This window comes from Grus americana, chromosome 1, assembly GCF_028858705.1.
Source record: "Grus americana isolate bGruAme1 chromosome 1, bGruAme1.mat, whole genome shotgun sequence".
NCBI classification, from domain to species: domain Eukaryota; kingdom Metazoa; phylum Chordata; class Aves; order Gruiformes; family Gruidae; genus Grus; species Grus americana.
The window spans coordinates 125,813,663-125,837,315 of NC_072852.1; the positions used below are offsets into that span (position 1 = coordinate 125,813,663).

General features: G+C 41.6%; 1 protein-coding gene across 2 annotated transcripts; it reads right to left on the reverse strand.

Annotated features, from left to right (window-relative positions):
• Positions 1–1,003: 1,003 nt before the first annotated feature.
• On the reverse strand, positions 1,004–22,410 carry LOC129206292 (cytochrome b-245 heavy chain). Of its 2 annotated transcripts, XM_054825253.1 has the most exons (13): positions 21,955–22,410; positions 19,130–19,225; positions 17,812–17,922; positions 14,075–14,159; positions 12,687–12,832; positions 11,707–11,897; positions 8,372–8,501; positions 7,451–7,543; positions 5,747–6,000; positions 5,291–5,453; positions 4,310–4,456; positions 2,841–2,965; positions 1,004–2,127 (listed from the first exon to the last, which is right to left on the reverse strand). In XM_054825253.1, the coding sequence occupies exons 1-13, from the start codon at positions 21,997–21,999 to the stop codon at positions 2,001–2,003; spliced, it is 1,713 nt and encodes a 570-aa protein (XP_054681228.1). In that variant the 5' UTR covers positions 22,000–22,410; the 3' UTR covers positions 1,004–2,000. The 2 variants fall into 2 exon arrangements, with proteins under 2 accessions (XP_054681228.1, XP_054681236.1); XM_054825261.1 differs by lacking the exon at positions 4,310–4,456.
• Between the last annotated feature and the right edge of the window lie 1,243 nt (positions 22,411–23,653).

A 23,653-nucleotide genomic window follows, 5' to 3' on the forward strand; every position in this document is an offset into this window, starting at 1 on the left:
GTGACAAACAACCCCTGGTACACATGTGTAGCAGGTCAGAGAGTATCATTACAAATGGCTGAGTAAGGAAAGATCCCTGGAGTTTTAAGAACAAACATGGCAACATTTAGAAAATTAATGGGTGAATTAAAATGCACACCCTCCAAGATACTTATCTTCACGTAATAAATATGCTGTCTCTATTAGACCCCTTGCAATTCCTCCTTGCCCATTTTCTAACAGCATAGAAGCTTGATTGTATTTCCATTAAAATCAAAGCCAAATATTTCAATGCCCTCTGCACAGGATGAGAGCCTTGTTGTATTTCAGTAGCATTTTTTTATTCCACAGAAAAAGTTTCTTTAATTCTGCTTAAGCTCTATTCTAATACGTGTGTTTCAAACAGAATTATGTGGATGTAAATATGGCCCTTCTGAGGGAAAGAACTGAAAAATTCCCCACCAAGAGTTGATCTTTGCTAGCTTTTGCCAACTGTGGCTTCCTCACCTTCAGATGTTGGCATAAGTCATTGTGTCATTTAACAGTTCACAGAAACTGGTATCAATAAATACGCACTGGTAAGCTGTCCTTCTGAAGTAGCATGGAGTGCTTGGATAACATTTAAAAACCATGTAAAGTCAAGTTGAGGTGTAAAATATACTACATGCAGCAGATGGCTACACAAACTTGTCTGAAATTGCAGGAGGAGGCCGCCACTTTCTTCTGTGACTATAGGAACCTGTCAGGAAGGTCTCGTGCTGTGCAGGAACTCCCACAGTGCTTGGCTGCTGAGTTTAAAAGGCAGGAAGCAGGTGACTGGGCTGAACAGGAGCCCCGTGGTATACTAAACTGGATTTTTAAGGCTTTTTGCACCTCTTTTTTAATATTTTTCTATGCTGCTGGTTTTAATCCTTCCCCCCCACCCCCGCTGGTGTTAAAAGTTTTGCTTCCTTTTTTTTTTTGTTTGTTTTTTAGGAACCTGTTACCTGTAATGTACATACAGAAGTACTGTGCTGTGTATGGGTGTCTTGTACGCATCAGAAACTTTATTCATAGCTATTCCAGATACTGACCACATGATCTTTGCTTTCTCAAACCTGTTTGACCATCAAAAAGGAACAGCTGAACAATAGAGCCAAAAGCACTGTATGCATTTAAGAATGCTGCAGAAAATACCCATTAAATCATTTGGCAACAAGGTTTTTCAGCCTTGAAAATCAGAAATGGCAGTCTTGAAAACACAAAACCTCTTGTTTGGATCCCTGCACCATGAATTTGAAGATGTGAAACTGAGAGTGTTCGAAGCAGCCGAGCGATGGCTCACATGTCAGGTGCAGGACTTGGTTTGACTCCGTCCTCGTCACCCCCCAGCAGCTGGGGTGGGGGTGGCGCTCAGAAATCCAGGTGGTTCCTTTCCAGTTCTCTCCTTTCCTAAGGAGGAACGGCTGCTTTTCAGCTGCCTGTGCTATCTCTTGGACAAGACATTTATGCTTGTATTCAGAAGCCTGAAAGATGCGGGTGCGCAAAGGAGATTTCCTCTTGTAAGGAACAATCTTTCCCAGTCACCCTTCCCCAACCTCTCCTCGCTCCAGGGACTGGCTGTAGCCGGGATAAGCTGTCTCCTAATAGCAAGCATTATGCTAGAACGCTTTATTGTTTAATAGCATTAAGCTTTTTCAGTGTGAATTGGCTCCCAAAAGCGTATGGCTGCCTAGACCCTTCAGCAGTCATTACGAATAACAGGAAGACAAAGGCAGTTAATTGAGGGGAAATCCCCTCACACAGACAAAGAAAACAGATTTCTGCTAAATTGCCAGCATGGGGAGGGCAGTGCACACTTCCCTAAGGTAAAACTCGACTCTTTTGCTCTACCACAGCGCCAAAATCATTCCCAAGAAGCAAAGGGATTTGCGTTAGTGTAGCTGAGATTAGAAGCTCAGCTGTCCTTCCCAGGCTCCAAATAGAAAAAAGAGATCCAGTCTTTAGACTTCGTATTGAATGACTCCCACGTGTTTTGGGAGTTAGAAGTTTTCCTTGTTAAAAATGAAGTGTACTCCTCGTGGGTCAGCTTCTGAGTTGCTGATGCTCTGCTTGTTGAGTGTGTCAGCCAGGCCCTCAGGTCCGCAGAGAAAAACACCTATTCTGGAGCTGTTAAGAAAATGAAAATATGGTCAGGAACGAAGTATGGAGCAGCTGGATGTTCTTCGTGTAAATCAACCTTATCTTCTGTAGGTGCAAGGTTTTTTTCCTCAATTACAGGAACTAACGTAGAACTGGATGTCGACCCCTTAAAACTTATAACCTCTTAAAACTTGCACTTACTGCTGCTTCTAAAACAAATGGTGGGCTACATCTCAGTTCAGAACAAGTCAGTGAAGACAGGTTATTGGCCTCAGTGGAATCAAGGAAATAGAGCTTCAAAGAGCGTACAGCACAAATACTTGAAATAAACTGTTCTGGTTTTTTCCTACTAATTTTGGGTACTCAACTAAAGGCCATCCATATTCAGGTTTGGGGTTTTTGCAGTAGAAAGCATTTTTGGAGGTATTTAGATGTCACCTAATATTCCTGCCTTCTTCAGCTGGAACGATGGGGTATGCTTTTTCTAAAACTTCTGCTAGTAGTTAGACACTCCATGAAATACCTCACCAAAAAGGGATGATTTTTTAAAAATTGTAGGTTAAAACAATTTGGTTAAGACCATAGATCATATCCATGGCTGAAACAGGAGTAGAAAATACCTGGAGACTGTTAGAAAAAAAAAAGTTCCTCAAATTTTATCAGCCAAAGGAACAAGATTGTGCTATTATGGCATTTCTATAGAGGAAGTCCATAGACACTATCAATTTGTACAGGTTTACCCAGGATGCTGCCCCGCAATAGTTTTGAACTCATTTTCCCAGTTAGGTCTCCCATACAAGGTTTTCTGTTTAAGGCCTGTAATCACATCTTTCTCTTCTTCATGATGCACTACAAAGTGAGTAGCCTGGGGGAAATGAAACACAAAGGACAGCATAAATACAGAGTTAGATATGGCAGCATTATGTCCTGTTAAAAAAAATAAAAATATCAGTACACACTGACTTATTTCCACACTGAGAATGTGGAATTTATGGTGTTTAGCAACATTGGTGAAGTCCTGACTGTCAGTGTCTATTTCCCCCTTTTCCCCTGACTGGATGATCTCAAGAGTTAAAGCTATGAAGCACTGAACACAGCAATTAATTACATTTCTTTTGCAATGAACTTGTTTAGTCTAAGGACTGTAAAATAAACCTGTAAATTAAAACACAACTTTCCCTTCAGGTACAATAATACAACTCCCTTGACCTTAATGAAGTCCTGCTGGTTTGATCTCTGGAAGGTTTGATCCATATGAGGAGGTCTTGCCCATCCTCCTTGTGTAACTTTCACCTAGACCAGCTAAGTAAAGCCAGGAAGAGAAGATGTGGTTAAGGGCGTAAGTTCAGGCCTTGCTAAGTTCTGCAGCACTTCTGTATGCCAGAAAGTTACAGGTAACTTTTTCCCCAAGTAAAAATTGTGTGACTTTTCTTCTTTCTTTCCTGTTTTTTTTCCATTGCATGTGTGATAACTTCCTACCTTGCTCCTACTCCTCCCTGTCCTCCCCTAGCTGAGCTACAGCATTTTAGGCACACGGTGAATTTTGCAACCGTGAGATATAAGTAAAATAAAACATCACTAAATTAACAGAGTGAGCACCTTCCCTCACTCAATCACGCATTTGTGGATGCCCCATCCCTGGAAGTGTTCAAGGCCAGGTTGGATGGGGCTTTGGGCAACCTGGTCTAGTGGAGGGTGTCCCTGCCCATGGCAGGGGGGTTGGAACTAGATGATCTTTGAGGTCCCTTCCAACCCAAACCATTCTATGGTTCTGTGATTCTATGATTCTCAGGCTGCTCCTTTGTATCCCCACAGCGACCTACATGCATGGGACCAGATAGAGAACTCATGAGAGTCCTGAAACAAATATGCTGCCATTGCTCAGTCCTTGTGTGTTAGCTTCTCCAGTCCCAAGTGCCGTTAATTGAGTGTTAAGCAGTATTAGCTGTCTTAGAGATACTTGCATGGTCAGCTGAGGTTGCTGCTGTGAGGAAATACTGCTTCCCAGAGTGCACAGCCAGGGTAAGCCAGAAAAGAAGTCAGAGTGCACATTAGATGCTGATCCCGTGTGACTTCTGATGGATAACACCTGTCTGTATTTAAAACCTCTGAGAGCCAGATGGATAAACACCATTTGAACATTCATCAAAACACAGCATGCAACCATCAACCTCAGTGCATATGGAAGTGATATTTTCCACTGTGTTACCTGAGATTCATCCCAGCCTGTAAGGTAGATGTTATAGCTGAGAAAGTCTGCATTATTCCTCTCCTGCATTTGAGCCTCCAGAGACTGCAAGAGGTCAGCAAACCATTCAAAGGCATGAGTGTCCCTGCAAAGCCAGTAAAAATAGATCTGGAAGAGACAAGAGTGAGCTGTCAGGGGACATAGGCACTTATGCTTTCTGATTTTTACACCTGCTGACAGAGTGAGGATTGTAGAGTTCTTGTAGAACTTGCCCTGACCACTTCGGTAGATGGGTAGGCTGGTATCAAAGCTATTTGGGAGTTTTGACGCTGGGAGGGTTGTGAAGCAGAATGAGTGACTGCAAGAACAAGGAAACATCCTTCTGTTTCTCTTCCACCAGTGGGTTACATTTTTAGTTCATGATGTCTCCCCACTTACATCCTTGTAAAACAGTTTGTAAAGACATAAATTAACGATTTAGAGGTAGACTCTATCTCCCTGTCTGCTGGCAGGCAAGGTAAATTAAAGCAGGTAACGTAACCAGTTCTGCTCTCTGAATATGACCGTAATTGCAGTGTGACCCCGCACCTCTGCACAGGGAGTTTCCAGGGGCAGGAGGCGAGGGGAGGATGGTAGCAGTGCTCTGCCACTGACAAAAGGTCGCTCTCTCTGTGTTTAGGGAAGGAATGCAATATTTGCATGGCCTGTATTACTGCCTTGGACTTTGTGTTTCTCACACAGATTGAACAGCATCTCCACTGTTAGTGGAAATCCCCAGGGCCACAGTCAGGATTCGCACGTGTGATTTCGCTTGTAGGCTGTTTCTTCTTTCATTATGTTTTTGCTTTTGATCTTTCTGCTTCCCCCCCTGCTAGTCTTGTGGCATAACTGGACTCTTCTCTTAGGACTCATGCACGTCTGGAGCCAGACCACCTTTGCTGTTTTGGTTTGGGCTGTCGGCCCTTGAACAATTACATGGGTTCTGGGAAAGAGGACACGCACCTTTTTGAGTTTCAGGTTGGTCGCATCGTGGCAGTATTTGTACCAGACAGACTTGAGTACAGATGCAAAGGGGGTGACCCCTATTCCAGCTCCAACAAGCATAACAGTTTCATAACTGAATACGTCCTCACTTGCTGTTCCAAAGGGGCCATCCACAGCTATCCTGAAATTGAAAGTACACTTAATAAGTCGATATTGAATATTTATTAGCACCATTTAAAATAACAATAAAACCAGAAAAAAGTACTGCCTGGAGCAATGCACATTTGGGTTGAATACTAGTCAGCAAAAGAAGAGGTGGTGTTGATAGGAGGAAACTGGAAAGAGCCATCTAAGGCCCACATCCACAATGGAAGCGGTTAGGGATTGGATCACAGGTGCCACCAAACTCATTGAGCAAAACTTAAACTGTCATGGGTGTTTGTTGACTCTACTGTGGAGACTCTTTATACATACTTGGGCAACTTCCATGCCTCCTGGAATTCTTGCTTATCGCATCCACAGGCGTTGAACAATCCCTCTGTCCAGTCCCCTACAATACGGACGTGAATGCTGAAGTAATCCTCTTCTGGAGCAGAGGTTAGTGTAAATGGATGCCATTCCAGTTTAGACACTGCTGGACATTTGACAAAAATGTATTGCCCGACCTCCATCTTGAAGCCCTTCTTCATCATCTGGAGCTCAATTGTCTTGAAGGGATGAATGACCACCTATGGTGAGAGGGACAAGGGGAAAAAAGGGAAAAAAAAAGTGTCTTCACTATTCACTGGATTTATCTACATCCTTCATCACTAACATCGGCCTTTTGCTATGTGAGCAAGGAAAGCAGGTGAAACTTTGTTCCCAGCAGAACTGGGAGTGAGGAACAGCACCTGGCAGCCAGAAGAAAGACTGCAGAAGGTGCTGAACTTTTGGTTGAAGTATTTTTTCACACCGTGCTTGCAGTTACTCAAAAAGGGACAGGTCAGACTGGTACATCTTGTGCCACATCACCAGATGTATGCATGCACATTGTTAATTCCAGATGCACCTTACACAGTGGCACAGAGCACAGTGTTAATGAATTTGGGGCAAACCATAGGGCTATCATACAGCTAGGGAAGTGGATAAATGGTACTACTGGAAACCGATGTTTTCATGATATAGCTGCGTGGGACCTATAATATGGGCATTTGCATTCTACCTATCTTTATCCAAGAATAAATAGAAGCAATATTTGAGAAGCAAGGCTAGTTATTTCCATCGCTAAGTTTTTTTAATTCTGAAGTTGTCTGCCAAGGTTATTTTCAATTTTCAGAAGATATTTGCAAGAAGGAGAATCAAGTCTCTCTATCTATTAATGTAGGTATTAATAACAGTGCTTAGGATTGTGGAAGAAATTTCCTGCCAACAGGGATCTAAGCAGACGCCATAGACATATGGTGTAGAAATGGCTCAGACATATTTTGGTAAAATTACCAAAAAGCACAGTAGTATATAGGAGCCTTCCAGCACATCAGCGGTGTGCCAGGGCACAGCAGAGACATCAGATGTCATCCCCCAAACCCCGCTACAACTTGACCAGGGTATGTCCACAAGATGCAGCCCAGTGCCATGTGAGGAAATTGCACTGGGAAAGGCCAGGGTAGTTTTTATACATTTGAGCATAGTGCCATGCTAATTTGGCTGTCAGACTTTCAGAATCAGCATTAAATATCTCTGCCACACACCATGGGGAATGGAAACTCAGTATTAGCTTTGGCTGCACAAAGTAGGCACCCCCTAAACTCACCTTTTCAGGAGTCATTTGTTCTGCTGAAAAATCAGAATTCCTAAATATCTGGGTAGATTTGAAAACAGAGATTTGGTATCTTAAATACTCTTAAGTCTATGGAATTTCTAGATTGTGGAATTTTTCACTCGATACAAGGAAAATTAACTTCACTTTCCTAAGATTCAGTCCTGTGCCTTAACTAACTTCCTCCTTTTGCTCTTTTTTAGAGACAGGCTACATTTAGATGTTAGAAGTTGGCCTTATTTTTGCATGATAGCAGCTAGAACATTCCTGAGAGGCCTTTCACTGATAACTGTGTCTGCCATGTAGGAGCCATTGGCTTTGCTGCCCCATTTGGAAAAATTGGTAATGTTTTGCCCAGTGTTAAGCTTAGCGTCAACACATACCTTTGTGATAACAACCTTCTGCTGTGACCTCCAAAACCGCACCAACCTCTCACACAGGTACAAAACCATGGGACCTACTACCCACTTCCATGTCTGTAAGCAGAATAAAATGAGAAGGTAAATGATGAAGATGGCAATTAGATTACATCGAGTCCTGGAAATGCTATGAGCAGATGTGAAATTCAAGTAACGTAGGGTCTTTGTCAGCCAGAGTGGGGAACCCCGAAGAGATATGACACCTTCAAAATTACTTCTGTTCAGAGAGGGAATTTCTTTCTCTGTTGAGAGTTGCAGCTGGATTTTTAGTTGCTGCTAGAGTTACAGCAAGGTATTTTCCTATGCGTGACTTTGTCTCTGTCTAAAAATTAAGGCAAGTAAGTGAAATGTGGAGTAAAGCTCTGAATGTGTTATTGACTCAGATCTGTATTACTGCAGGAAAATATGTGGTTTCTGTTAACAGATCAGTCTGAAATGTCAATGAACTAACCAGGCTGGTTAGTCAATAAAAGCTGAAGTTTCAATGTCACATTTCCAGAGGCATTAATTTTCTGTTAATGTTTGTTAGTCCATTAATAATGTGAAATTGTTATTATGTGGATTATAGCACTTTCTAGAAATCCCTACAAGCCACAAAATACATTTTGGGTAAACAGTTCTCAGATATGATTTGCTCTTTTGCTTTCCCTGTTAATTGTGCTTATTTTACAGCACACTGGAAATGGGTTGTCTGTCTGTCTGTAGTCCCTTTCTGCTTATAATCCATTGCATCAAAATCTATTGCTTTATGTAAAGAAAGCTGCCACTGAAGAGCACTGGGGGTTACATAGCTGCTTTTCTACAGCAAGTGCATATGTTATTTAACAAAAAGAGTCAACCGTAAACATTTTAAATTGTATTTACACTCAAGACAACTGTTCTTACCATAGGAGGATTCCCTGAAAACTGGGGGATTGGGCAAGCCCCCTTCTTTCCCCAGTGAGTGAAGTTCTTGTAGCAAATCTCTGGATTATGTTCAGCCAGACTCTGAGCTGTCTGCCCCCGTACAATACGCCTGGAAAAACATAAAAATAATTAAGGCAATGAAATGAAAATGAAGATATCTGTCCCTTATTGTTATTCTATTCATGTATGACTCTATCTTTGTGGAGTTGTGGACTTCTGCGGTACTACAGCTTTGATACAGCTTTACTGCTCTAATAAACCCATATAATTGCAATTAAGATGATAAAAACGGGGAGGAAAGTTTGTAGGGGAAAATACTGACTACAAGATCAGGCGAGGAACTGAGAGGTATGTCCGTTACCATTTCCAGTGGTCACAATAGGAAAGCGTCGTCATTCTTTTCAGAGTTATCCTACTTTTTTCTTCAATAAAAACAAAATCTGGAGTGGGCAAGGTAATCAATTTCCTAGTGACCAGTACAGAAATTATTTCTGTTGTTTATCTTTGAAATCTGGAGAGCCCTTTCCAACATACCTCCTTCCTTTGACCCTTCCTCTCCCTTTAAAGCTGTGGAGTAGTTGTTCAGTTGGTGTGAATGAACACAGATGCTTCTGACACAAAGCAGCTATGCCAGCTTGTGTCAGTTGATGATCTGGCCCCTACGTTCTTGCTTGGTTAGGACTTTTTGTTGTTGTCGTTGTTTGTTTTATCAAGGAGAAGTGTGACTGCTCCAGTTCAGCTGTATTTCCAGGGGCAGAGATAGTGCTGAACTATGTTCTGATCTTGTTCACTATTTCCTGCCCTGACTGGAGTTCTGGCAACCTCAGGGGCGTGTGAGAGTCCCAAAAATGATGGTAATTAGTAGGATGAGGGTCATAGTAGAGAAATTCAGATTAAGATCTGCTGATTTTCCTTAGAAACAGTCTGATTCTGATCAGGCTGTTCAGTACTATACCAACATGATTCTGTTGGTATTTTCTTCCCATGACTTCTCTTTCTGCCTTTCTAGCAGTTTCTGTGATCTAGACTATGTTTCTGACATTTCAAAAAACCATGGTATCTAAGTCATATGTATGCTTAGCTTTAAGTGACAGATTTATCAGAGGATTATTAGAAAGCCTGTGCACAGTCTTGAAAGTTAAAAGATAGCACTGCTCGTAAATATTTCTAATGAACCTCTTCCTCATTAAAGGTTTGATTAACATCCGGCCTGAAAAATAAAGGGAACAAATGACACTATCCCAGGACCATCACGAGTTGCAATTTGGAGGAACATCACCAGCTGCAGTTTACTTCCCCACTAGTGACAAGGCGTTCAGCTGAGCCGCCCTCTGGATGAGTTGTGGGAACAAGAGGAGCCCATTTCCTGCCACTCCTCACCCCATTGCTTAAGGGAAGGTGGGCCTGGGGGGTTTTGCCTTGCCCTACACGCCATTCAAGGTTTGACAATGCCAGTACCCTGTACGAGAGAAAGAAAAGATTTATTTTCCCTTATTACTCAATGTAGATGCTCTTCCAGTACTGTAATTAAGCTGTCAGTAGTATAGCCTTCCAAATGCTTCTTTTTCAGCTCAAAGTTTTACTTTAGCTTCCAAGGCAGGATGATCTGAATCTCTGTACTCTCTCCTCTTTACCTCTACTATGATGGGAAGTTTGGGACATTTGTCTGTGACACATAGATCACGCTCAAGAAACACCAGTGCTACGAAAGTGCTGTAACAGCTTGTAATGGGCAAGAATCTGCCCCTTCGACTCAACTAATTACCTTTGGTTCAGTTTTCTGTACATACATATATGTATGTATGTATATGTACATATGTATGACACACAGCCTTACATCTCCTGAGATAAACTGACATCTATGCCTCTCTCTAACATGTTACTTTGAGACTGTCAGATCATACTTATTCCATAACATCCATCTTTGCACACCTAAGATGCCTTTCTTGAGTGTAAAAAGCCTTCCCAATACTTTTTAGTGTGTTACAATTTTCTCTAAACTCGAAATGTCATTCTTGCCTTTAAGGCCAAATAAGTGAGGCCAGTGAGTTCACAGCCAGAAAGCATCCTTCCCTCTACAGATAATGATATTTCTGTGTTGATCTCCTTCCAAAGGATAGCTGAACTTCTCTGACAACCACGTTTAACCCCACTGCTGCCCAAACTCTCGTCTTTTCAGTACAGGGCAGTTAAAATGGTGGAAGTATAGTGCATGTCCAAGTAAATAAGGCAACAAATTTTATGAGATATATGCTCCTCACTGATCTCTAGAAAGAGGAATGCTTGCTTTCTGGTAGCATTGTGTAGTAACTACTGGCAAGTTTGGAAGTTTTTGTCAGTAACTATACAGTATTTGCTGCAGGAAACATGAGCCACTTGTTCTTTTCCTTCAACAGGTTTTCCTCGAACCTTCTCCCTCTTGTTTTGGAAGTTGGAGTGGACAGATATGCTGGTGGAGATTCTCATCTGCTTTCTATTTTTGTTCTTCCTGTTGTAGTCTCATTTCTGTCTTTTTTCTGGCACTGCTGGACTGAGAAGAAGTGGTTTTGAATAATCATTTTTGATGGCCATTTTTAAAGCACACTTTCTAGTGCACCTAGAATTTCCTTTATAATGGACAATATAGTATAATTATGAACTATGAAATGTGGCCTTTTTTTCCTTTATGCATTGGTTCTGTGGTTTTATAAAATGGAACTAAAGTTCATTTTTCTAAAAGTGCTACAATAGTGTTTGCATAGTGCTAAAACTGTTTCATTAGGCTTTTCAGCTATTTCAGAAGAAGGTATGGAATGAGCCAACAGTACAAAAAGATGTTTGGCATTTGGAAGTTGCACGAACTTACAGTTGCCTATATTTGGGCTGCAACAGCTAAAAATCTGTTCTGCAATACTGCTGGTATTAGAAGTTCATCCAAGTCTGAAAGATAAATCTGTGTTATTATAGATTTTGTTTACCCAACAAGATCCTGGGCTCTATATCATTTTTATGGTGAGGTCTTTTTACATGCATGTGTGTGATGCAATTGCTTTTAGGAGAGAAAGATAAATTAACAATTAGAAACAGGAACCCATTAAAATATCAGAAAAAGTTGAGTGAGCTGAAGTATGCCAGCGTCCCATAACACCTCATGTGAATCGCTTGTTGCATGTATCGGCGAGAGCCTCTTGGCTCGCAGAGCCTCTATTGGCCCATCTTTACCATAAAAAATAACTGCTGCTCAGTGACTCAAGTCCCGATACTTATGTGTGTAGAGGGCTTTACATTAAGATACAGTAGTTACTGTGCATTATGGGATAAGTGCGAATACTCACCCAGCACCATGGATGACAAGGCCAATAAAGAAGATGACAAAGAGATGGTGGGTGTACCAAAATACTTCGAAATACGACCTTCGGATGGTTTTGGTGGATGACGTGATGATTAATATGAGGGCCAGTGTGATGATAACGCCAGTGAGACCAGCCAAGTACGTGAAAGCCACATATAGGCCCCCCACAGGATTCTGTGAAAGAATGGCATACATTGGTCTAAGGAAGGGGTTGCATCAAAGCAGAGCCAGCTGAAACGTCAGTCTGTCTCACTCGCCAAATCCTTTACCTTGTTGTAAGTCTTCAAGTCACCCTCTATAAATTTGCATGCCAACAATGCCAAAATCCCACTCCATTTTTGTTACACTGCAGATTTACTTGTACTGAAGTAAGTGGAAGTAGAGAGAAAGAATTTTCCACTGATTCACACGGAGCATTGTTTCTTACTCTGCCACTGCTCAGCAGTGTGGGTTTGGGGAAAGTGAACACTTCTGCACAGCTCTGTTGTTACATCCATATTTAGGGAGCTCAGTGAAAGGTCTCCTTTTCAGAGGCGTTGTGCAGCTGTGGGTCTCATAACTCATGCAGAGATCGGATGCTCGGTGCTTCTGAGGAACGGGGAAGTTCCTTATTTTGCTAGTTTTTTTTAACCAGAGTTAAGGAGCCCAAGTTCAAAACTTTTGCCTTGATTTCTGTGTGCCTTTCTGTATGCCACATCTACCTTAGTCAGAAGACTCCTTTACAGGGTGTTTGGGTTTACATAATGTTTTAAAACTACTTTAAAATCCCGAGGAGAAAAAGTTTGTACTACCAAAATTCAGTAACAATATTACTGACAAATATAGAAGAATTGTGCAAAATTTTGCTGCAAGGTGGTCCAAACCCAGATTGTGCACACCAGAAGTAGGCACCCTGCTCAGATCATCTTTTATGGTCATCTAAACAAATGTCATACTGATACTTCACAGCCCGATGTCACTTACCCCAATATTTTTTCTAAAAAAGTTGATATAGCTTTCATTTTCTTTATCACCAAGTCTAGAAAGCACACCTGCCAGAGTTCCTCCCCCTTCAACACGGGCTTGCACACTCCACTCTACATTGAATAAGTGTGCGATGGTGTGAATTGCTAGAAGTGACAGAAAAGAGGTAATCAGGGTTAAGCACAAGAAAAGTACTCAGTGGTTTTGGGTAACGTTTTAAACTTTGTAAATTTGTCAACTGCAGTTGACGACCTTTGCCACTCTCGCCCTCTTCATCACAATTTCAGATCACCGACATGTTTTAGTGTTAAAGCTTTACCATCTGAAGTTTACATCTTTTTGAATGGGGGAAGGAAAGAAGTAAAGGGAAGAAGTTTCCAGCACATCTTTGTCCAACAGAGGCTTTCAGTAAATCAAGTGGAAGAGCAGTACCCAAATTTTATACCCGGAAAGCTGAAGCATGGGATGGCTTAAATTATTTGTCAGGATTATCCAGGAATTCTGTAGAAGAGCCAAGAAGTGAATCTGGATCTATTTGGTGTCACATTTGCTAGCGCTGCTTTGCTCTGCTGCATTGCTAATAATCACTAATAATGTTCCTGCTGAGCCAGACGTGTCCTGTAGTACAGCTGAGGTGCTTCCCACCATTTCCACCACACATTATTGCAGGGGTAAGCTGTACAACACTTCTCAAAATTTTCCCCCTTTTGTATCACCAGATACTTATTCACCTTCACAACAGGGCCTGATGGGTACAGTTCTCACACCCCTGAACAATTCACCTCTGCTGCAGACCTCCTCTGTGGCCGTACGTTAACTGCATCGCCCTGCTCCTTTTCTACAAAGTGGTGGTGAGATTTCAGCCATGGTTTGGGAAGGGAACCTGCTCCGCTCAAGTAATCTACAAAGACTGTTCTAGGATATATGATTTGTAAGGCGCTTGCATTGAGAACTGACAGATCTGATGGGGAAAACAAAAAAGACAGAAACCTCTTGGTTTAGGAAATGAGAGATAAAATATGAAAACATTTCCGTGGTCTGTCCAAGCTTTTTATTATCCATGATTTCTATTATTTGTTTCAGACATGCCAACTAAGAAATAAGTCTAAACAAGAATCAAAGCCAGGGTATCTGGTTCTCAGGGCATTGCTAAACACAATTTATTAACCAGTGCTATGGGTTCAAGAGATAAATACCCTTGCTTATTCATCTTTTGCTGTCTGCCAGTTGAAGAACAATATTTGAAAAATCATTTAAGCCTTGGCACACACTGACTCCTTTAAGTTAATGAAATTAGGTCTCTGCCCATATACTTAAGAACATGGATCCCTAGATTCTGTGTAAAATGCACCAGAAAGCAATAAATGAAGAAACAGCTGAGTACCAACCAGTATGAAGTGCAATCATCCATGCCACCATTTTGTGAAAGGTGAGGTTCCTGTCCAGCTGTCGTCTGACACGGGTAGAGCAGCACTTTGGGTTTGAAGAAAAAAAGTGTTTGAAGTATATTTGTGATGTCTATGCATACTTATTTAAATGCAGGGGAAAAATCAGAGGCCCTGAGCACAACAATTAATGGCATTGCTGGTAAAGATTTAGAATTCCTGAATATAGATAAAAATATTTCCCCCCATACTTCAGAATACAGTAATGAGAAAAAAGCTTAACATCCAGTATGGCAAAAGTATATATCTTATCTATGTTATATTTAAATTGCACATTATAAACAGAGGGATCACATTCTACTGTGGCAGTGTGACTGTTTTGGTAGAGTCTGCAGTTGCCACCTGGCATCAGGATCCTGTCGTGGTTCACACAGTAGAAATGGACTGTGAAGCTTGGGTATAACTGTCTCAGGGAGCTTCCACCCTGAACGTGCTGGTCACTTACGACTGGTTATATGAAGTCATTCCTTCTCCAAAAAGCTGGGTGTACTTGCCTGGGATTCACTTACAACTTGTTGCTGGAGTTAACCAAAGAGAAGCAGAAATAAAAAAAATCTCTGCTGATGCAAACTCAAGAATTTGTTTGTTGAGGAAAACAGAATGATATTTTCATTAAGAATTATGACAGGTGCCTAAGGCGCCCCATCTCAATTGTACTGTGGTCAGTGAGAGATTTTCTATAACTTTAAGTTCCTGTAAAGCTAGCATTTGCTGTCTCCACACAGTAGAAAGTATAATTATCCTGTATTGTATCTTTATATTGCTTTTGCTGACTGTCAAAGGGAAGAAAACACAAGAACCATGTAGATATTTCACACACGAAATTAAGAGATCAAAATATTCTCCCAAGTGTTTGCCAGACATTAACTTTGCAGATGGCAGAGTAAGGTAAACTATCTTACTCATGAGATATTCAGAAACAGACTGGTATGGAAGAGCAAGGCCACCAGTCCATTTCTAAATATCTCATTAATATTAACCGGACTGATAAATAGATGAGCAGGAAACAGTTCTCTCCTTCGGTTATTCTCCAGTTGTGACACTGATTAAAGGGCAAACTCTAACGTGCTGGGGCTGTTCCAGTGACTTCAGTAGACTATAACAACTGCCAGGAGAAATTTGACCTTCTCCGTATCATGTATCTTGAGACATAATTAAAAAGATTGTAAAATAAACTGTAGCATACTGAGGAAGTGCCAGCTCTGTTGATCATTCTGTTTAAGAAGCAGAAGGCCAAGCAATGGCAAAATGCTGTAGCTAGGTTCAGTAGTGAGGCTCATTAACAACAGCGATGAATACAGCAATAAAGGGCATGCAAAGACAATACAGCTGTTCTTTCACTTAATAACGACTTCATAGCGTATGATTTCTGGGTGGCAGAATGTAAAGGGCAGGAGTTTTCAGCACATTCCTATTGAGCAGCGGATTTGAACAATTCTCCCCCCTCCTCAACCCTGATGACATTGCTCTTGGAAAGGTCACTGCCCTTTCAAAAGGATATGTGACATTTAAAAATCCTGATTTTTCCTAAGGGATCCTCACAGGTGTTACTTGGAGAGCATAGCTAATTAGAGACAACAGCAGAACAAGCATAAGCAGCTGTACCCCTGTGCTAAGGCCACCGCAGCCCTGACACTACCACTGGCACACCGGGCTGTGCATGTTTTATTTCACGTATAAAATTACCTCCTTCCTGATGTATAGCTTTATTGCAAAAAGCAACTGAAGTTAAACAAACTCCTACTGTGTAACAGACCTATTTTATGTCCCTCCCTCACCTCGTGCCAATCCTCAGAGCCCTTGGCTTCCTCATAGAGCCTCGCACTATTAGCAAGATGATAGCGAGCTGCAGGCAGGCGGCAGAAACGGAGCTGTAGCTCCCTGCGTGATTCTCACTTGCAAATCGGGTGTAGCCTGAGTGAGACTGTATCACGGTGCCCAAGGCAGAAGGACTTACTCTGGAGCTTGAATGCTGAGATAGGAGGGACAGCTTTATCGGGATCCTGGTTAGAAAAGTCAAGCTATAGATGACAGGAGGTGGGCAATTCAGAACAAGTAGCTTAAAGTCCCAGCTGGAATACAGTTCTCTGATCCCCTGGAATCAGTTTTTAGCCTTCCACTACCATCTCCGAAAGTGTCCTCAGCTCTTCCGTTGCTTTGACCTTAGAAGACCTCTGCCCAACCTGCTTTCAGCTCAACCCCTGTGGAATCTGTTTCAGATCTAATGAAGGCCTTGTATGATCAAGAGCTCATCAATATTTTTTCTAGTTGCATTCATCCAATACCAACATTAATGCTTATTAAATTTATGTTCAATATTGACTTCTGCAGCCTGGGGAGACAGCTCTGAATTTTGGCAGGTACTAGTTGATCTTTCTCAGGGCAGGGGAAGAACAACTTTAACCCTGCAGTTTTACTTATTATTCTTTTTCTTTTACATACATGGGGGTTACGGCTGTCTGCTTTTGTAGCATCCCAGAATCTGAAGGGGTATAGCACAGGACTGAAAGCCTGGTCTGCGTAGTCCCATCTTTATATTCCTAAGTATTATGCCTTAAAAAGGCCAAAGCACTGGCCTTACTCCTAAATGTAATTTAGGAGCTTAATGTGGCAGATACATCTCATTTATTCAGCCACACTGACTGTCAGGATGTATGTAGTAGATGGAGGAACAGCCTGGGTTGTCTCTTGATTATTATTTTCTTATTACTTTGTATCCCACTCTCTTCTCCTATGAAGCACTCTTGAAACACTGCATCTATTTTATTGCTTCGTGTCTTGCCCTGCTTTTTCAGGCCCCACAGGCTCTCTCATGTGTGTGAAAGAATTTATACTAGATTTACAGATGAAAACCAACTTCTGTGAACTGTTTTTGTTGACCATGTGTATATTAAAGAGGCTAGAAGGAAAGGAGAAATCATTATATATTTGGAAGGACAGTTCATGAGCTTGAGGAGAATAATGCTGCGCCACGGCATGTGTTGTCTCTGTTATTTTTGCTGTAATAGCCAGAGATCTAGATTTCAGCAGTGTGATACAGTCAGTAGTATCATAGGAAGGCTCTCCAGCTGTCACTTCGAATCAGTTGTCCTTTCCTTAGTGGTGGTTCCTCAGTGCCGTATATAACATTTGCGTTTGGGAGCTAGAAATGGTGAAAAGGCCTGCAAACTATTTCATCCTGAGATGGAAACGCAGCTCAGGCAAGAAAGAATCTAATTTATGAACCAGCTGAAATAAGTCCCATTCGGAAAATCTGTGAAAAACTACATTTACATTAAGACCTGAACATGCAAAGACAGAAGACATGGGCTACTATCTCCTGCTATAAAGGTGTTGCATCGGTGACGAACAAGGCATACGGGTGTAAGCACCACCAACGGCTGCTGCCGGACAGAAGAGGCTCTTTGCATCCTGGGCAGCACGATGCCCAGGGGGCAAGAGAAAAGGGAAGGCTCAAAGGAGGCTAATTCGAGGCTAAGCCTCTCAACAGAGCTCTAGATACACCATTGGCATATAGACCTCAGTCCTCATAACAAAACTCCAGGCTTATCTACTTCCTGAAAGAGGACATCCCCAAAGTACAGTATATTTGGGGAACTTGGACAAAGTTGCTTGGTATATTTGCAAGGCTGCTTGGGCTTTTATCTTTCATAAATTTTGAAATTCTTTCTTCATCTTACCGCACTTGATCCTCTGAGGAAGGAGAGCAAGTTTCGACATACTGGCAGCAGAATCAGCATGCAATTGAAGTTCAGACAAGCTGCAGGGGCCCTTGCCAGAGCCAAAGCACGCTGTAATTGAAGAGATACTGTTATTAAATGCATTACCTAAGACATTATCCAGAACATCGATAGGCATAGATTTCATTTATGCGTTATATCACAACTTTTCATAAGTGTGAGATCTAGAGTTAATTAACAATGTTCACATTTCAAGAGCAGTCATGCTTTGGCCGAGTCAGAGACACATATGCAGGCAGAACACATTCCTCCAGATAGACACCTTCTGTTTCCGGCTTTGAAATAATACGGTTGTACGAAAAGCTCTCTGTCATGTCTGACAATCAGTGGCCAAGCACAGATGCAAGTCTAAGCCATTAGTAGACTCTTCTGTCCCAAGGCTGTAAAGAAAGTCTCACTGCTGTGGTTTCAGTTGGCTGGGGGAGTTATGGTAAACAGAAGGACAGCTTATAAGGGAAGTGGTTTTATGTTCTCTGTTGTCAGTAAAGGGAGTCCAGGAAATTTGTTGCCTCCTCTTTTGGGAATATGTTCCCTTAACGTTGCTCTTCACGTCCTGAATGATTTTAGATTTTTGAACAAAGACTGTTTGAAAGGAGGGAATAATGATCATATTAATCCAAGCACAATGAAGGGAAGGGAAAGATAATGTTTGCTCTCCCTGCATTGATTGGGACCCTTTCAGGTTTCAAATCACAATTACCTACTGGGGGTTACACTGAGCTTTAGTTATCCAAGCACAGGTTCTGTGACTTCAAAGGCAACTGCACCATGATTGCGAAGGACAGAATTTGATCCATAGATCTGAAGCTGTAGGCAGAACGGGATTTCATGCTTTGTTGAATTAAACCATGGCTTTGCAAACCTTTTACAAAGTGCTGTGTTCTGTAATTTGAAGCTTAGACTGATTTTTGTGTCTATGATCAGGCTCTTAAAATATGTGAACAAATTAATTTTCTCTGTCAATTGGTTATGACCCGTGCTAGCTTTGGAAGCAAGTTTGTAGCAGGACACATAATGCTGCGTTAATCACTGGGTTATACTGAATAGCCCAGGGTCCAGGATCACTTGGCTACTTGACTACTATTCTCACACTTGATGAATATGTAAATGATGATTGCTTTTCAGAGCTAATACCTTTGTAAACTATTCATGCTATGAAAAATAATTGCATGGGGAAATGATTGCACAATAGTTCAATGGAAATATTTTATTAAGCTTTTCTCAGTCTACGCCAAGATAATACATGTTGTGTACTTACACCAAGGAGTACTCTGGTGTAGAAGAATTTTGGTGGGACATCATATACAAGATAGTACCACCAAAAGAGGAAGACATTTAAGCCCAGCCACACAATCTGAAAAAGAAATGAATAGGAAACTTTACAGTTTGTTGTTAGACATCATACATCTGAATTTACACAGTTCAGATAATGGTCAGTTAGATCATTGCGCTCCTGTTTGCACAGGGAGGCAGACTGTGGGGTATGAAGGGTTCAGCAGGGGCGATAGAAGTGTTTCAGGTGGAAGTGGGCTCTGATGCATGCGCACAGGAGTACGGGAGTGGCTTTAGACCAACGTACAGCGATGGGTAGCTGAAACTTTTGCATAGCTCAAAGGGTTTAGACATGATTATGTAAGGACCATCATCTTACAGGTGTTTAGCTAAGCCTGCGAGTCTAGTTCAATCTCTAAACATCATTAAAGGTTAGGGGCTCTTCCAAACGGCAGTTCCTCAGACATATCAACCTATGCAAGAGGAAGACTTAGGAGCCGGGGCAAGGGACAAAGAAGCTTGAGATCTAAATTTAGATGGCCTAAATTACACCTAAGGCCTAATGTTTTCTATTGAGTAGGAGGCTCTGAAGGTCTGAAATCAGCCTGCAGGAAATATTCAATGCAGGCACTTTGGTAGTGTTTAGACTACCCCAAACAGGGCTTCTTTGTAGCTGTACTGCAGTATTGTTTCACACTTGCACATCCTACTCTGCAGGTTTCTTTAGGAAAAGAGAAGTTATTAGCCCTTCTCAAAGCTATCTAAGGCAGCTACAAGCCCGTCCAGCCACAGAGATCATAGCAACTATGGCCATTTGCCCTTCTCAAGATAGTTGGCTGATTTCACATCCCATAGTGAAAGCAACCTGTATCAATGCACCCTCAGTCTAAGTAGATTTACTAGATAGTGCATGAAAACAGAGGAGAGAAAGTCTGAGAACTTGAAGAAAACCCAGTCTCTGGTTATGAGTAAAGGATGCCAGAAACTGTGACATTACAGTCCCTCTCCCCTCCTAACCCATACTTTTTGCTAGTTCTTTGGCCCAGCTGACACTGTAAAAAACTTGGGATTAGTTTAGATCTTGAAAATGTCTTACCCTTGTGGCATAAATACAGGGAAATTAAGGGATTTCCATCAGGGTAAGGCAGTATATGGGGAATCCCCAAATCCTCTTTAAAAACCTAAGCTCATCTCAGGATTAAATGCTTAGGATATGTATTTAAAGTCAGAGTATGCCACTCCTGCGTATGCTAGCCTGACAGCATGCCCAGAAGAACAAGATGTTTGGCATGATCCTTGATGATCTCTCATGGTTCTTCTTTGTGTTGACCCATAGGGAACGTGGACCCATTGCAAAAGACTGTGGCACCCTCTGGCAACTTGGGTTGAGTTGCAGAGTCAGAAGCCATCCGTACTCTTTAGCTAGGGCCAGTGAAGGCAGCATTGGCTGGGGTTGAGGCTGCTGTTTCTCTTTTGTTGGGGTCAATCAATAGAAATTGTGGCTGTCCTGTTTCTGTCAAGCACTGGACAACCCTGCACCTAGTCAGTGTGCAGTAAAGCTGCAGAGGCCAATGCAGAACACTTTGGTAAGGCTTCCAGTGAACTGTCCTTTCAGCTTTATCAGTGACTTGGTTAATTTCCTTCCCTACTAGCTGACCTTGTTGTAGCTTTGAGACTGTAAAACCAAATTCCTTATTTGAACAAAATGAGGGCCTCATTTAATTATTTTAATATTTCAGTTCTGGTGGGAAAAAAAAATATGCCAGAATTCACCTCTTGGCAGTTTCAACTTCCTCAAGACACTGAAGGTAACAGCAAACACAGTTACTCTTTTTCAAAGCACTAAAGTGCCAGGGTTATGTTCCTAAACTAGAGCTACACATCTACAGTGTAAAGGGAATATGTGATTATTGACTGTTCATAGCAGCAGAAATACCTTTTTGAATAAAGATGTTCACATTTCAGTCACCACAAATATATAAGTTCTATGTCTTCTTTTTCCTCCTTTTAGCATTTACACCTACTAACCACACTTGGCAACAATACCTAAAATGGTATTACATTTTGGTTTCGTATATGTTATATATCTATATCTATCTGTCTTAAATTGTATACCTATAGCTCTTGTATCACACAGTGAAGTTAAAAAAGAAAACAATGAAATACTAACTTCTGCCTAAGTTTTCTCCAAGGAGGACTACCCTGCCTTATTCTTTAGCACTTTTAAACATGACTGAAATTTTCAATACTTTTAAATCTTGCCCAGAATGAATGTGACCTACTTCCACAGCTATTCTATGCAAGTTGTCTACAACTCAGTTCAAATACTAGTTGTCCTAATGAAGGATTCACAAATCTCTGCTCTGAATTCTGGAATCTGACTCTAATACAAATTTTGTATCATCAAGACACTGTGCTTTCAGTTACGCTCACTTTTGTTTATAGAAGTGCAAGAAAGGCTCGCTAGTGTAATTGCTTTCTCTGTTGAAGTGCGCATAGTTGAGTGAGATGTAATGTTACTTGTTTTCTTTAAGTCACTGTTGCATCCAAAAAACCAGGATACTTAAAGATTTCTAACAAAGCAAGTGAAAGTTAACACACGATCATTTCTCAGTTGGCAATGAAGCTTACAGCAATTGAAATACCAGACAGAGCTCCTTAAAAATTATTCTCCTGAAGCATTTCACTGCACTTGCTGCCCTAGTTTCAGCATAATTAGATGCATCGTTGGCTGGCACAGTGAGGGCTGCTTAGCACAACTTTCTGTAGAACTTTTTACTAGACACAAATCACAATAAAAATTGTACTTACAACGACGAAGATGGACAGTCCTTCATTCTCCACCCAGTTACCCATGATTGCCCGAGATGAGCGTGCACAACAGCCCCGTTCTTTCTGAGACAGCGTCTATGTCTTATCTCATAAGGAAGTGAGAGCAGAAGCTTGCAGCAACCTGTTTCCTTTCTCATTTATTTAGGAAATAAGTTAACCATTGAATCATGTCCATGGTTCTGTTTCAAGCATGTTTCTACCGTCTTTACATACAACTTTTCATAACTCAAACATATATAAGCTGCTGAAGTAGACTATTTTTTCCTTGTGATACAGAAGATAAAATAAATAACAGGGCTGGTCAGATTTTCTGCTAAAAAATGTATTGCCACTTTATATAACTTTCAATACTGAAATGTAATACAGAACGCACAGAAGAGTTATCTCTTCCCAGCCTTGTCTTTTTTATCACCTCACGTCTGAGTTGCCGTTCCTGCTGATAAATAATCACTAGAATTATTTATCTTCCAGTAATTCAATGTCCACAAAAGCTTCCAAATGTAATCTAACACTCCTCTTGGCTGCTACATGGAAGCCTTGCTACTTCCTCTCTGCTCAGGCCAAAACTGAGGCCATGTGTCACTAGATAGGCTATTTTTCACATTTTGCTCTCTCTCACAGAGCCCCCAGCCCCAGGAATCATGTCACTGTATAAGAAAAAAAATTAAAGTAAGCATTTTGCTTTTGTGATTAGAGAGAAAAATATGGGAAATTGCCCAAATGTATTTTAGAACTTACAAGCCAGAGGATATTTATCCAAAGTGTATTTTTTTTTTTAAATAAATTAAAGGAGTTCAATAATTTCTGAATGTTTTGCCTCTGTGGTATCGTAATTCCCAAACCTGCAGTAAGGAGTGCAAAATGGTAGTTTGGAGGAAGCTTTGGGATTAAGAGGGACCATCCTTCGGCAAGATCCAGGCCCTAGGGAGGAGCAAGGCATCCAGACGTGCCTCCCGCTGGCTCGCTCTCCCGCGTATTCCACCCACTGCGCCGTAGAAATGCAGATCTCATCCCAAAGTGACCGACACAAGTCTGTCTCCTTTCCAAAGAGGTGAAGTATATGGACATACAATGTTCTTTAAAGATCTTTTTAGGCTTTAGAAAGTAGCAGAAGGGCAGTTTGAGGGGTGGTGTGTCTCCACCAGAGCTGCGACACCCTGTTGGACCCCACAGAATTTCACGTCTCTCAAAAGCCTGAGCAAGCCCGGTGTAGCCTTGCACTGCGGTAACAGCTTTAGAGCAGCGCGGTGTTTCACAGGCCTCATCCTGCACCTTCTGGAGTAAACAGCAAGCTGCTTGTCGCTTTTGTATGACTGAAGTTTGCTCTCCATAGTAAATGCTGACCTCATCTGCAACTGAAAACAAGAAGTTGAACAGCTAGTGAGGGCAAGAGCTGGAGAGGTGCGATGAAACCTGTATGACTCATGGCCATCAGAGAAGAGACTCAGCACTGTCTACCTTACTTTGGACTAGCTTAGAAACCGGCTTTCTTAGGGCTTGATTCTGGCAATGATGAGACCTTTGGTCACGATGTAAAAATGAGGATGAGGGGAGCCGGGGTAAATACCTGTGTTCTGGCTAGCAGCATTCTTCCTGCCTCTACTTCCAACATACGGCTGCCTTCAGTAAATTTCTCCTGGAATGTGGCCTCCACAAGGTGACATAACTAGGACTGGAA

Bases quoted from the DNA above. Each gene is read 5' to 3' on its own strand.
- LOC129206292 (XM_054825253.1), bottom strand. From the start codon at position 21,999: ATGGGTAACTGGGTGGAGAATGAAGGACTGTCCATCTTCGTCGTT. The intron at 12,833-14,074 runs GTTGGTACTCAG...TGTCACTTCTAG, and splicing joins GATGATTGCACTTCATACTG to CAATTCACACCATCGCACAC. The intron at 2,966-4,309 runs GTAACACAGTGG...CATTTCCCCCAG, and splicing joins CAGGCTGGGATGAATCTCAG to GCTACTCACTTTGTAGTGCA.